This window comes from Acanthochromis polyacanthus, chromosome 17 (genome assembly GCF_021347895.1).
Source record: "Acanthochromis polyacanthus isolate Apoly-LR-REF ecotype Palm Island chromosome 17, KAUST_Apoly_ChrSc, whole genome shotgun sequence".
Classification (NCBI taxonomy): domain Eukaryota; kingdom Metazoa; phylum Chordata; class Actinopteri; family Pomacentridae; genus Acanthochromis; species Acanthochromis polyacanthus.
This window is the reverse complement of record NC_067129.1, coordinates 5,138,707-5,153,813: the sequence shown is the minus strand read 5'-3', so window position 1 is coordinate 5,153,813 and position 15,107 is coordinate 5,138,707. Positions and strand designations below refer to the sequence as shown.

At 41.0% G+C, this 15,107-nt stretch overlaps 1 protein-coding gene across 7 annotated transcripts in view; it reads left to right on the top strand.

Moving 5' to 3' along the window:
- The window catches only part of rapgef6 (Rap guanine nucleotide exchange factor (GEF) 6), a 166,884-nt gene that overhangs the window by 77,107 nt on the left and 74,670 nt on the right, over positions 1-15,107 (top strand). The window contains exon 1 of one of the 7 annotated variants that reach the window (XM_051937183.1): positions 10,551-11,868. The exons of the other annotated variants lie outside the window; for them this stretch is intronic. Coding sequence (XP_051793143.1) covers positions 11,815-11,868 — 54 coding nt within the window. The 5' untranslated portion in view covers positions 10,551-11,814. Of the gene's footprint in view, positions 1-10,550; positions 11,869-15,107 lie in introns of those variants that run through there. 7 annotated transcript variants of the gene reach the window in all.

Here is a 15,107-nt window from a genome sequence, read left to right as displayed (position 1 = left end):
AGTTTTGCTTGGCATCATTGAATGATGAAGTTGTTAACATTCCCATAATATTCCTGGCTTTATTTTCATCGACGTTACCGTGTGTGCGTGCGTGCACGGTTTTGGAAATCTGTGCCGGTAGAGCAGCACATGTGCTAAGCATGTGGCTATTTCTTAGTGTTTGGGTGTGTCTAGGTTTTTAGTTGTGTGTTTTTTTAAGTGCTTCTCGGCAGTGCGTATAAAAGTGTGGCAGACTCATGTATGCCCGTGTTGCTGTTCATTTTGCCTGTACTTGCGCAAAGCATTCTGGGCTGCTTATGTTTTAAAGCCCCCGGCCAGTCCTTTCCTGAGCTCATCTGGTCTCATTCTATCAGAATGCAGGTGGGGCCAGCGAAGCCCCAGGGGCCTCGAGCCAGTACTTCCACCGCTAGACTAAGCAGGGCCCCAGGGAGAGACGGAGAACCAGGGAAAAAGAGAGAGCAAAGAACGAGGAAGGACATAACATCAAAAATCTGTATTTTTTTCACTCAAAATGTAGAAGATCTATAAATATAGCTGCTTCATTTAGTTTAATTTTGTAATCTTTATTGTGGTATTTGATATTTGGGTAAGATAGTGATTGTTTTTAGCTTCACTGATGCAAATTATGTCAAGTAAATTTGGTGAATATTTAATAGATTTAACTTACTGCTGTCAAACGATTAAATTTTTTATCGGATTAATCACAGGGTGCTGTGGATTAATTTCGATTAATCGCGATTCATTTTGATTCTGTATTAATCACGTTTCATTTTACCTCCTTTCCACAAAATCATTAATTAGAGAAATTTAGCTTCAGGGATTTTAAGTCATTCTACATTGCAAATACGCTAATTGCGTTAAAATTTTTAGTCAACTTAGTCGTGGTGATGTATTAATCCGCATTAACGCGTTAATTTTGAGAGCCCTAATTTAATTATATCAAGAGTCCAAGCAATCACACATGTAGCACAAACAGGAGGTTATCTTTTTCAGACCCATCCTCACTGTTGACAAAACTCAAATTGGTTCAAGGGAGGCATGGCTATAGTGGTCAGCAGGCAGGACATGATGCAAAACTTGTTCGTTTTTTTAGTATCAGCAGCTCAGTCTTTTGCCTTGAATTTGTCTGAATCTTGTTGTCTTTCCAGTTTGTCTTTTTGGCGGCGCTGTGTAAATTACCCTTCTCTTTCACTCTCTTTCACGCTCTATGTATTCTTTCAGTTCTGCGGCAGCCGTACAAACTTCTTATCTGCTTAAATTCTCCTGTTAATTACCTGCTCCATTCACACATTGGTTCAATTGCTCATTATACGAACTTTGTACAAGGTAGCTACTGGTGTCAGGTTTGTGTTTTCACACTTTTCACAGTTTTCCTGCTCCTCAAGGTTCAGGGCTGATGTGCATGTGTGAAAACAGCTTCGTTGAACTGTCAAGTAATTACAACAGCAGGGGTGTACAGTTCTTAAAGTGGGTGATGATAATTGACATGAAGAAAAGTAACACTTTTCTGCAAGAACAGGAAAGGCAAGAAGCATCAGATTTATTTTTTTTAATCCTTGTTTACACGTATCTGTCAGTTGGTTCTGTGGTTCCCTTCCTGTGTTGTAATTTTCAATTTGCTCATTAAAACTTCTAAGCTGAAATGCAGGAAATTTGTGAAAAACAACACTGAAATGTTGCAAAAGATACTTTGTACATTTGGCCAAGCTGGTGTCTGAGTAGAGGCAAGATTTAGTGAATAGATTTGAAGCTGTTCCACTGAGAGAGATTGCATTGTTGACCAATGAGGAGATGCAGCTTAACACAAATGCCAAATTTCCACTAGTGTGCATGCGTGTAATAGGCAGATGCTGATCAGCTGTGGAAGTATGGAATAGAGTCCTCCAAGTGGACTAGGAAGTCATCAAATAACAACAACTATGCATCCATTGTAGGCACACCAAGGCTTCAGAACCAGTTCTTGAAGTCCATCAACATCTAATATTTGCATCGCAGTAGTGGATGGAAATGCATTCTATCAATATTAAAACCACTCTTACTGCAAAGAAAAAGGGAAAAATACCTATTGACGTTTAGGTCACTCAATGAGAGGAGACACTTCCGACAACAGAAATGTATTTTTTATTTTGTAGATTTATGACCTCTATCAAATGTCATCTCCCATTATTCCAGCTTTCCTTTCGCTCTCCAATGTATTGTGGAGCAGAGATGTCACAACAATAACCTTTGTAAAGAATCAAAGAGGAAAGGCAAGCGGAGGGAGAGGAGAAGGATATAAGGAAGGAAGAAATGGGAAATGAGAGAATGGAAAGAGTGGTTGACGGTCGAAAAATAATAGAAAAAGAGGTGGAGAAATGAAAAGAAATAACTGACTCTAAGAAAGAGTTGCTGGGAAAGGTATAAAGGAGTGATAAAGAATCAAGGATCTAAAAAACTGGTAAGAATAGCTGGTCAAATCGAGAAAGAGGAGTTGAGGAAGGAGAGAGGAAGGTGAAAAGAGGAATAGAAGATGATGGGGGTTGACAGGTAATGAAAAGAAAAAAGTGGGCGTCTAGCAGAAGGTGGAGTGATAAGATGTGGGGATGGAGGGATGAGGCGGAAAGGTAAAGGTTGTGGGAAGGTCACATGGGGATTTAATGGGAGGACGGGATGAGAGAAAGGCAAGGTCAACAAGGGTTAAGACCGGAGTGTGAAGAAGGGAGGTTGAGGATGACGTAAAGGACAGATGAGTCTATCTGGGGTTAATAGTTGCAAGAAGCACATGATGACTGCAAATAACACCTTATAGAGAGTTCACTGAGTTGCCTCTTTTCGGTTACAAACAAAATGTCAGACTTCATTTTATTTGACTGAACTAAGAAAATTTCTTCCAAAAGAAAAATAAGATTGATGTTGCAAATTTACCTACTTTAGTTTAAATATTAAGGTTTATTATTATTGATTATGCAAATTTACTTCATGAAATTAAATATTATAGTTAAGACACGACAATATGTTTTTTATTCAGATTTGCCTAATTTACCAATTTACATATTTTGGTTAAGACTCCAGAACATTATTCCTTATGTGAATTTACCTGACTAATTAATATACGTATGTAAACAAAACAAAACAAAACATATATAGAAATAAAGCTTTCTATAGCCTCGCAAAGGTCTGTAGTGACATGTATACAAAAAACTTTGACTGTGTCATTGACCTTTTTCCATACTTTTTTTTATTTTTATTGGGATGTATTGCTGTTTGTTTGTGTAATGCGTCATCAGACTAAGCTGAATTGGTTCCCATTTGTACACAAAACAATGTAATTTCTGCCTGTAAAAAGTCTTCAAGAGGGCAAACCTAGGCCTTTTTAAGAACCAGTGGATTACACCCAAAATGCAATGCTTTGAGTTTATTTTAACGCTGGTAAGTCACACATCAGCTACGTCTGTCTACTGCAAAGTAGGGGGAAAAAATGGAGAGAAGCCATTCCTCGTATAACTGTCAACAAGCACAGAAACTAAGCAAAAGAGACCAACGTATTTTTCACCCTAACAGCTGGCAGGGTCGAGTACAGCGATCATGTGCCAATCAATGACTTGTTTACTTCCTCGAATTGTGACTCAGGCTCAAAATACTCGACTCAGTCTTGGACTGATGCCTTCAAACGGCCGACAAACCGCAGACCTCAGTCGCCAAGCAGTGCTTCAGCTCTGCCACTGCACACATTGTCCATGCACAAGGAACATGCACAGGTTTGCAGCAAGGCAGACATGTGAAATGTGGTTTGTTCGAGCTGTATGTGGTTCCTTCTAGAATAATTTTGAATGTGTACGTCTTTTATTTCAGTGTATATGCTTCTCTATGCTAAAGGTGCCTTTTTATGCTGTTTATCTGTTTTTTATGAGTATGAGCATTTCAGTTTAATAACAGGTAGTTTGCAAGCTTAGTTTCTTAATTTTTTTCATTTAAAATTCTTCCTAAAATGGGCTTTTGGAGGCTGCAGACATCCTGTCAGTGCGCATGTGCATGAGTGCATGCGGAGTACAGTACGTTGGGCAGCACAGTGTACCAGTGGGGCACTGTCTGCGGCTGTTGTTGCTGCTAATTTTAGGGATTACATCAGCAGCACTAAGATGACAACCTTGTTGAACTCCCTCTCTATATTCCTCTCTGCTTCTTCTCTCCTCCTCCTTCCAGCACTCCTCCTCCTCCTTCGTACTTCTGTCACTTATCCTCCCATCATAGCTCCTCTCTGCTATTTCCTGCTGTCTAACCTTCATCCTCACTCTGTTTGTGCTTTGATGATGTTTTAGTTTTTCTATGAAATATGCCCACACTACACTGAATTTCATTTAAATTCTGATTAGAAGTAGTTCTTTTTAATCCATTTCCATCCAAAATCCAATCAAAATCTACCCTGTAACTTCCAAATTGTCCTGTTTTAGTGAAGTGACGTGACGGGAATAAATGTTTTGCTCGCTGAAATTAAGCATCCTGAAGAAAACAAAGGCTTTATTCTTCCTCCCTTACCTCTTTTTCACCTTGTAGATTCCCACTGGCAGCTCTTCTCCTTCTTATCACCCCACTCTCCTTCCCTCCTGCTTGTTTAAATTTTTCATCCATGAGTCTCCTCCTCTCACTTAACTTGTTTTTTCTTTTCTCTTGCGTGCTCATCTCTGCCTTGCTGTCTCCTCTCGTATGCTTTCAATTTGTCTTTCTGGTCTTGGTTGTTTCGTACTGTTTGTGATGATGCTGTTCGTCCATTGTGTGCGTCACTTATCACTTCTTTTTTTTTTTTTTTGAAATTGTGGAGAAAACACGTCATCATCTCAATATTTCAAAATGACGTTTTACTGGAGAGCTCAAGGTGGAAACAAAGATGGGTGTCAACGCTTGCAGGAGCGTGGTTCCAGTATTTACTTTGTTTACCTTTGCAGTTATTTTGCAGGATTTTCCCTCCTTTATGTTTTTACACATGAAGCTCCTCTAGACTTGAATCTTTCACAGCCTCTTTCTGCAGAGACCGGTCGGAAAGGGAAGGGCCGATTTAAACGGCAGGAATTCCTGTCTTGTCTGTCAGACAGATACACACACTCACATAAACACATACCAAGCATGCACACGCTCACAAACACATCTGATCAGATGGCAGCGGTCACAGCATTCACCTAGTTGTCTCTTTGTGTGGGATGCATGAACGTTTATTGGCGTCTGAGCACCAAAGGTGTGTAGGACCCTCTTGAAACCCTTGCGTTTATTATTATTATTATTATTCCGAGATTTTTTTCCTGTTTTTGAAACTGAAATTTGACGACCTAAAAATACTCGAACGCATGTGAAACTCTGCACACACATCAGGACCAGCGAAAAATTTGATATTTCAGGGCAGTTGTATAGGTGTGTGCCAAAACGGTTCAATAGCGCCACCTGGAACGTTCAAACATTTACTACAGCCAGTATGTGTCACCTACAGCTATGAAAATTGGTGCTTATACGTACCACATCAAGACGCACGTAAAAGTCTATTACAGCCATGCTCAAAACACAACAGGAAGTCGACAATTTGAATTATATGACATATTTTGGATGATTTTGGGCCAATTTCAAAAGCTGTAAGTTCAAACAGGGTATCCCCGACAGAGCTGAAATCTGGCCAGGATGTACAGCAGACATGAGTGATCAAAAGCTGTCAAAATGCTCCACAGAAGTCTGAGGGCGTAAAAATGGCAGCTGGAAAGTTCAAGAATTTCACCATGAAACAGGAAATGCTCTCTAACTGGTCTGTCCATGCTCAAATCTGCCTCAAACCTTACATGTGTGGTCAGATTACGGCCCTCATCACATCTATAGGCTAAAATACACTCTCAGTTGCAGCGCCACCTGATGGACATGCTTGGATTTTGCGAGGACCCGATCAACGCTGCTTGCAGCTTTAGTTTCTGTATTTTTTCGGATGTGTGTGTGAACAAGACTTGGCATTCTTGGTGTACTTGGCTTCTGTACACTGAAAATGATCAGATTTGAGTAACAGAGGGTAACGCAACAAAGAACAAAAGGTGGTTGAATGAAGGGCTCTGGCAGACAGATGCAAATAGCAAAGATGTGACACCAAAAAGTAATAGGAGGATCTGACAGACAGTAACGACAAAAGGTAAAGAAATTGTGAATAACTGTGGGAAATGGAATGAAGGAGTGACACTAGAAGGTATCTGTATCAAAAGGTGTGTGCTATTTTCCTCATCAATTTATCAGGAAAATAATCAGAAATTCTTTGATAATGAAAGTCATCTTTAGCTGTGGCCTTAGTAGGTTTGTGTAGCACCTCAAACAAGCTGTTTCGTGTCTGTAGGGAAGCTGCCAAACTTTAATCTCACCTCAGTGTTGCAAGAATTGTGTGAGGCACCGGTTTATATCTCCTCTCATTAGTTGCGTTGTAAAAGAGATGCCGTGTCAGACTCTGGGCTGTTTATGGAAGTTACTGAGCGGCCAACAGAGAAATATAACGCTTTAATAACTCGTGCTAGTGTGTGTGCGCTCACAGCTGTGTGTGTTACAGAGCTACAGAGACTTTTGTCAGCTGACTCTTTTTAATTAGCCCAGCAGAGCTGATTGTGAGCAGTTGCCAGTGTCCCACAAAGACACACACAAATAGACACAAAGAATGCAGTTGGCCGTTCTGTGGAACCATGTGAGGGTACAGAAATTAGTGTGTGTGGTCCCCCATGGGGGCAATTGTCTCGGTAGCGTCAGGCTGAATGACAAAAGAGAGACAGGACCCCCTCAGTAATCACTGAGCCATGCCACGCCTCGCCGAGCAACACACACAAAACACACAACCACACACACAGGATGCGATGTGTCTCGTCTTTGCTAACTGCACAACGGTTGCGACTGTCTGACAACTCGCAATTGGACAGGTCACATTTCCTGTCATTCGGCGCCTGCCAGAATTAGTCATAAAAACCAAAAACATTTCCATTTTATGGTCAAAAACACAAGCCCAAGGCAGTTTTTTTTCTATCTCGGTCTCTCTCTCTTTTGCCATGTGCTTTTTTTTTCCTCATCTTTTCTTCTCTGATTATTTCTTTGTCATCATTTGTAGTTCTCGCCTCTTGTCTTTCTGTCTTGTTCACCTGACTTCACCTGACACATGCACACGAAACACACACAGCCTCATACAGACTGTTCCAGGAAGTGTTTCCTGTGTGACGTGTATCCTGCTCCGTGTTTTGCTCTCGGATCCCACGTCGTTATGTTCAGTTACAATAAACAGTCCTGTGAGAAACGTTTTGCAGACAAGTGTGTGTGCATCTTTACTTTTTCAGTTAGACACACGACACGAGACGATTGACTTTTCTGAACTTTTTCTGAACATTTATCAGGTGCTCCTGCAAATGTCTATGTAGATGTCTGTTCGCAAGAAGTGTACAACTACTGTTTTTTATCTTTATTTTGCTTCTCAAATGGAACTTAATCCATGCAAAGGCCTCTAAACCGCCACAATATGAAGATGTGTGGTGATATTATTTATTAGTGAGACATTTACCCCACTCTTTCTTACTTTTGCCCTTGTGTCGCTGTGACTCTTTGTCCTAGGTTGTTGCTTACTGCTAGTTGTTTTCTTTCTACTGCATTACCACATCTTCAGTTGGGCAGGTGCCACAAGATACTTTGATTGAGTTGATTGTGGCAGCTCTTCTGGTAATTGTGTTCTTTACTTTGTTCTGTACTAATAAAGAATAGAGCAAGTGAGGACAGCCTTGTCTGTAGAGTTTAATTTATATATAAGATACTTCAAAACACATACAGGACTAACACAGATCACTACCGGCACGTACAGTTAGCAGGTCGATATTAACATTTAAATCGCAAATGAAATGTCTGTTTTCTAGCTTGCAGCTTTTGTCTTGTGGGATTATTGGGAGTGTCTCAGAATTATAGAGACAGTGTTAATATCTGCCTTATGTTTTCCTTCCTGGATATTTTAGTTCAGTGGTTGTTTTTCTTTTATTGTAGTGTGAGTTTGTGGTGCATGTGGCGTTTTCTGTATTTCTTTTGGTTGTTGTTTTTTTCTCTTTCCATTACAAGAAATGTGAAACTCATCAGCGTGCACCAGAGACTTGTTTTTCTATAGTTACATGCTCAGAGTCCTTAGGAATGCATTAGGCTAACATATTAATATGTATTAATGTGTTCCATCAATTATTGATTAAAAAAAGAGCAAAATGTTGAGAAAGTTTTGGTTTATAGCTTAACAGATGGTTATTAATTAATCAGTATCTCTATTTGTTGCGAATATTTAACTGAAGAAAGACATGTAGCGTCAAGATCTGCTGATCATCTGGAACCGACAAACCCACTGGGGCTTAACTAAAGAAGCTCCAAACTTTGTTATGATTTCTGTGAAGCACTGCAAACGCTGCAGATGTGTGTGTGTGTGCGTTTATTAGGGCTAAGGGCTTGGATGGCAGGGAAAGACGATGATGTAGTGCTGCGCATACTAGTATACGAAAGGGAAAAGACTGCAGCCAGCACACACTAACACACACAGACACACACACATCGCAAGCACGGCTTTTTCTTTCTGAAACGCACTTACTGTACACACTCAGTGACAGACCCTTCCATTAGGCTTGGAGTCTTTAATCCATTCAGTGTTTGGTAATTTCATTCATGTGGAAAGGTGGGGGTTAAGGGGTGTGTGTGTGTGTGTTTGTTTCATGTTTTTAGCCCACTACCACCTTAATTCTATCCATCTGTCTCTCTGCGTCGCTATCTCTTTGTCTATCTCGCCATATATCTGTCTATTTATCTATTTCTATCCCTCTCTTTTTCCCTGCCGTCTCTCTTGTGTACATAGCGGCTCCACTGAAGGCAGGGCTCCATGTGCTTGCGTCCGATTGGCCGCCGAGTAAAAAGATGATGTCATTCCCAGTCGGGAGGTGTGTTTCGCCTCACAGAGGAGGGAGAATCGAGGGTAGGGATCCTGGTTCGTAGCAGCAAGCAGAAAGTGTAAAAATAGGAGCAGGGAGAGAGAATGAGGCGGACACTGAAGATGGACGCGTACTTAGGAAGGAAAAAAGCAGCTAATTTAAGACACAATGAAGGGGAGACGGCGATGGCAAACAGTGGGGATTTTAACTTAGAAAAGGGGGAAGAAAAGCACAAAGTGACGGGGGCTATAGGGATATCAGAAAGGGAGATGGTGAGAAAGATCCTCCCCTCTTTGAAGTGTCTGGCGAGAGGAGAATCAGCCGTTCAAACAGCCAGACAGCTTCCATTGTCTCTGCTTTCAGTTCTTCCCTTCGCGCTCTCATCTTTGTCTCAGCATCAGTAACACTAGAGCATGCATGCTGGATAATGCAGGAGGAATAGAGGAAAAACGAAGGTGGACGGAGGCACCAAAATAAATTAAAACGCTTGATTGGCCCTTTAATTATTTACATGTTTGCGCTGAACCTATTATTTTAGAGGATTTAAGTCATTAGCATGTCTGCAAATCAGGATGCAGGGTTCTTCCAAATGAAGCAAAGCATGCAGCTAAATCGGTTAGGAATTAAATATGCCATAGAAGTCACTTGCTAAAGTGATGTTTTTGGCATTATTTTGACTGAGTTTGATAAATTGCACGATAAAGTTGACATTAGAAATTCTTGACCTGTGTGTTCAGAGTGAAGAGATTTGAATTGTCTCGAAGGAAAAACTGAAAACGTATTCAAAAATTCGACATTATAGTTCAGTTTGGGAGATAAATGCCCCTTTTTTCCCTGAGAAAAAATGAGTATTTATATTCCCGACGTGTCCGCTAATAATTAATGAAGTAAAACAGCCTGAAGATGGAAACTAAAGATCACTGAATCAAGTCATGTTTTTGCCATTAGTTCCTGCTAAGTTTCTGCTTTTATTTGCTCTCATTAAAAGGGCTGTGATTCCCATTAAGTATTGATTGATGATTTGGCAAAAACTTTTAGTTGTCAAGGTTGCAGATTACTGCTGTTTCAGTGAGTAGTCTGGACTGTGTTTTGTGTTGAAAAAGTCAATAAACTTTCACTTTTTAACCACTTTTAGGTCTGTTTCCACCCAGATAGTGTGCATTTTTTTGACTTTTATGTCCCCAAATCAGAACTTGCTGGGATTAGATCAGTGATTGCTAGTTGACAAAGCATACTTTATTGTCAGTCCAACTTTTTCTGATGCTTCAAGTGGAGTAAACCGCACTCAGGATTATTTGTCGGTCCTGTCAGAACCAGGTCTGCTTTAGGTCTTTCACAGCTGCAGACTGTTCAGCCTCATGCCTTTATTACCTCGGGGTTTTACCCAGCTATGTACTGTATTACACTGACTTATCTGTGATTAATGGCTCTTTCTTGTACGTCAAATTCTGTCTCCCGTGTCGCAAATCTTCCAGACGGGGGCTTTGTGGAGGGGGGGAGAACCTATTATCGGCTTGTGCTATTGTGTCGCATGTTCACATTCGGCAAAATACCGCCACTGTCTGTCCTTGTATCTGATAGGGGCTCCGTGATTTATGCTTCCCCCCCTCTTTTTCTCTCTTTTTTTTATAATTTATGCGGCACACTCACAAAGGGGAGGGGTTGCCTCAATTCACTCAGCTTTATGTTACCAGCAGATCAATAGAGATGCTCCCTTTGCTTTCCTCTATCTGTGTCTTTGCCGGTCTCCCTCTCTGTCCATCTCTCTCATCCACATCTGCTCAGCAGCCAATCCATCTAATGCAGTTTCCTCCCGCTCGCTTCATCCATGCCGCCTCCCATCCTCTCTCTCTCTCTTTCCCTGTCTCTCTCTCTCTCTTTCTCGCTGCACAGGTGATGTCATTCTTTTTCAGCTGGATTCTCCTCCCTTCTCCTTCCTCCCTCGCTCTCACTTCTCTCCTCAGTTTCCCATTAGCGGCTGGCTCTCCACCGCGCAGCATCTATCCACGGTAGCTTCTCTCCGAGGGCGGGAGGGGGAGGAGAAGTGCCGGCGAGAGGTGTGAGCGCTAACCAGGGACGAGAGCTTGAAGCTGGGGGTACGGGAGCAGGATCATTGCCCCCCCAGCTACCCCCGATGCCATGAAGCTGCACCGCTGGGTCCACACATGCACCACTGGAGCTTTATAGAGAGATAAAGAGTTCTAAAGAGACAAGAGAAAGGAGTTTGACAGATAGTGAATGAGGAGGAGAGGAAAGCTGCAGGCAAATGATCCAGGATTTTGGGAGGCGAGAGGGGATTGTTTGGATGACTTGAAGCCAGACAAGAGGCTACTTCCCTGGGGGCTGCAGATGCACAGACAAGCCCCTCTTTTTATTCAGCACCGGCCCGTCTATTGAGGAGTGGTACCTTCTTCAAAGAAGTGAATCTCAAAGAAGGCAGAATGGACTCAATGAGTTTCTGCATTGAACTTTTAACAGAAAAATCTGCTTAACTTGCATGTTAAGTTGGATGGATTTATCTTTTATCTCTGACCATGCAACCTCCTCCTCCTTTGGATTTAGTTTGAAACATTCTCTCTTCTTAAAGCTTCTCTGTTGCAGTTCCTTTGAATGCTTCAGCAGAAGAAAGAAACCCTGACATATGAACGGATCTGTGTTGACTGTAAGTCTCCTTCTGCAGTGAAATCTGACAGTCATCCAGCTAATCTTCTCGCCTTTAACCACCAAATCAGCAAAGGATTTCTTTTTTTAAAAAGCACCTTCTGGACAGTTCTCCTCTTGCAGCAAAGAGAGTGGCGTCAGCCCTTGCCCTGCTCTTTCACTTATTTATTTTTTTCTTCATCTCTTGGTGAACGGGGGGAAACTTCCCTTCGCTAGCACCCTCCCTCCTGTGGAAATGGCTTTCCTGGTCCGTTGCTATGCCAACTGCTTGCAGCCGTGGTCCTCCAAAGTAAGCGATGTCGTAATCCCTTTTCTGGCCAGTGCCTCTGGCTTAGGATGCTGCCGCCGCCGCCGCCGCTGTGTGTGTGTGTGTGTGTGTGTGTGTGTGTGTGTGTGTGTGTGTGTGTGTGTGTGTGTGTGTGTGTGTGTGTGTGTGTGTGTGTGTGTGTGTGTGTGTGTGTGTGTGTGTGTGTGTGTGTGTGTGTGTGTGTGTGTGTGTGTGTGTGTGTGTGTGTGTGTGTTACTGAGAGAGGGAGATAGGGTGGGGATGAGAGGAAATGAGCTTGATTCATATGCATATGACCAATATTTATTTTATCTGTTCAGAAAACGTATGCATGCTTTGCTTCTTGCTTTAATTTAAATTTTAGCTGCTGCTGTATACTGAGAAATCCTGATATCCACAGCTGCTGGAACCATGCCAGAGCCTTTTTTTTCAATCCCTACATTGTTTGGGAGGGTTTAAAAACTACAAAAAATCACCAGCCGGGAATCTAAGATGTGTTGCTTGACCAAAAATAAAAATGTTAGGATCTATTTGTTAAAGTGTTTGAAAACCTGCCTCATATATGCCTTCTTTTCCTTTTTTGGCAGATTTTAGCCATTAGAGAGGGTAAACCTGATAGTAGTGTACATATTAAAACCTTGCACATTCGGCCACCGAAGAGCTTTGATGCATTGATGATTTTTTCATTTTTATTTTTTTTCTGGCTTTGCACCAATATTTTATTATTCTCAGCAGCTTCAACAGCAACACTCCTTACTCTCCAGAGAACAAAATGAAGGATTCCAAAAATAATATCTGGGAGCCACATTGGTCTGCTCCTGTAGCTTTGAATTATGTCTTTTAATGTCTATTTTTAAGTTTTTTCCTTTTGTTTGCAGTGTTATATTTAGAAATGAGCAGCAATCGAGGATGAAGATGTGGAAGAGGTTGCACTATTTATAGCGTACAAGTGTATATTTAGTAATATTCGCGGATGAAAGTGATATAATCCAGTGAAATAGTTTTGTCATTATTGCAAAAGCACTGCAGATAAAGTTACAAGCCTCGAAGTCCTGCTCTGTGCAGTAACAGGCAGACGTCCATCTTTCTACATTGTTGTGTTTTTCTTTGTATCTGTTAGTTTATACCTCTAATCCATCTGATCAGTCTAATCTGTCTGCTTCCTCCCAGTAGTCAGCGCTGAGCTGGTAATGATGTAGCTGTGTGTATAATTAACAGTTTGATGTCCTAGTTTTAGTTTCTCAGAATAATCTGCCAGAGTTAGCCTCTGGTGAACTTGTTGATGATGCAAGAAAGGCAACTACAGTGCATGAAATGTCGTTTGCGTCTCTTAGGGCTGCTTGTTTTGTTATTTGGTGGCTTTTAAAAAAATATTAAACCATAATGAGTGAGTGATATAAAGGATGAGGTGAGTGACATCATGCCAGGACCCCTCTGCTGTGACTCATCTAGCAGAATGGCTATCAGATATATCCCTATATGTCTGTCTCTTTGGGAGCATCTGTCTGGGTGCTGGAAGCCCCAGAGATGTTTGTCTTCGTTGTGTAAGTGTGTTATGAGTGTGTGTATGTGTGTGCACGTGCTTTCAGTAGGATAAGTAATAATTAGGTCTCTGGAGATGAAAGGGGATAAAGAAAGAAGACGTTCAATCTAAGACAACACATTAAATCTGTACCACGCGTAGTACAGAACGAACTCTTAAATACATTGTCGCTCATCTTTATTGCCCTCCATCACTTGTGTGATTGAAATTATGCACACAGCTCTGTCTGCTCCACTGGGGATCTGCTAGCACTGCTTTTATGTTTTCATTTCACTTCATAATAGTTCCTCGCAGCAGCTGGTAAACACCATTTATTGGCTGTATTGATATTCAGGAGGCTTATTTTTTTTAAGTGGCCCACTGGGTTAAGTTCTATGACGTTGCACCTTGGACAGTGGACACCCAGATTCTTTTGTTTATTTCTAGAAAATAACTTATTATAGATTTTAGTGTCTGATAGAAATACAGATTTTTATTTTAAAAGATCTGATTACATTGAAATGTTTAAAACTGTTCTTAGAAGTAACAGTTTTTAATACAGGTACCTAAAATTTTATTATTAAAGAAGTTCCATTGAGATATGTTCTGAACTGAGCATTTTACAATTCAAAATTAATGATTATTTTCAGTTAGTCATTTATGTGGGCCTGCTTCAATGTCCAAAATTTGCAAAAAAAAATTGAAATTTCCCCATGTTTTTGTATGGTTTGCCTTGTTCAGTTATCATGCTTAAAGCAACAAAGAATGACTTTACTGTGACATGAGACGAATTATAAGATTAAACCCTGAAAGTTAACTAGGGATTGCTTATTTTTGCTGAAAATTTGCTTCAATTGGAATGATTTCATAGCCAAGTGGTGATGCTGTGTATTATAAAGGTGCACATGCCCTCAGCAGTGAGTTGCAGGTTTGATTCCCAGCTGGGTCATTTGCTGTATGTCATTGTTTGTTGCTTCTGCTTCTCTTCACTGCAATTGCAATAAAGACCCCCCCCCCAAAAAAAAAAAAAAAAAAAAAGATGCAAAGATGTTTTAATGATAAATTGAATATCAAAACCAGTAACCCAACAGTTTCAACATTTCTTTTTACTTACTGAGATAACACACTGATGCACATGTTTTGGCATAAAACTAGTAATGGCTGATTTATTGGTCAGGTTTGATTAATGACTGAACATCACAACTTTTCCCTTTCCAGATCTGATTCCTTCTCAGGTGGTCTTTTTCATTTTTGTGTTTATCTCCTCCTGCTTATTGGCTTAATCAAATATTTATTCATTACCATTCATGCTTTCATTATTGCATTTTTTGCACTTGCCTACCTTGAACTAGTGCATCCGTATGTTATTACCGGCCCATCCACGAGCTGCATGAGCTAATTTATTCTCTGTCTAGAGCTGCTGAGGTTTCATCCAGCGTGGCCTGTTTGAAGTCCGTGCTTAATTGGTCGGCGTCTGTGATGAGCCCACCTTTTCCAAAGGTTAATGAAGTCTCCCTTTTCCTCCCATTAGGCAACTTGTGCTTTGTCTGGAGGTACAGTAGCAATCAAAAACACCGCAGTCTGGGTTGAAGGAAAAAGAAGCATGAGAGTGGTCTGCGAAGGGATTTACATTCTCTGAGAAGGTGTGAACTCATTCACTGGGATCTCAGACAAGATGGAATGGGGAAAGAAGGGATGGAGAGCAATTCTGGAGAGTGAT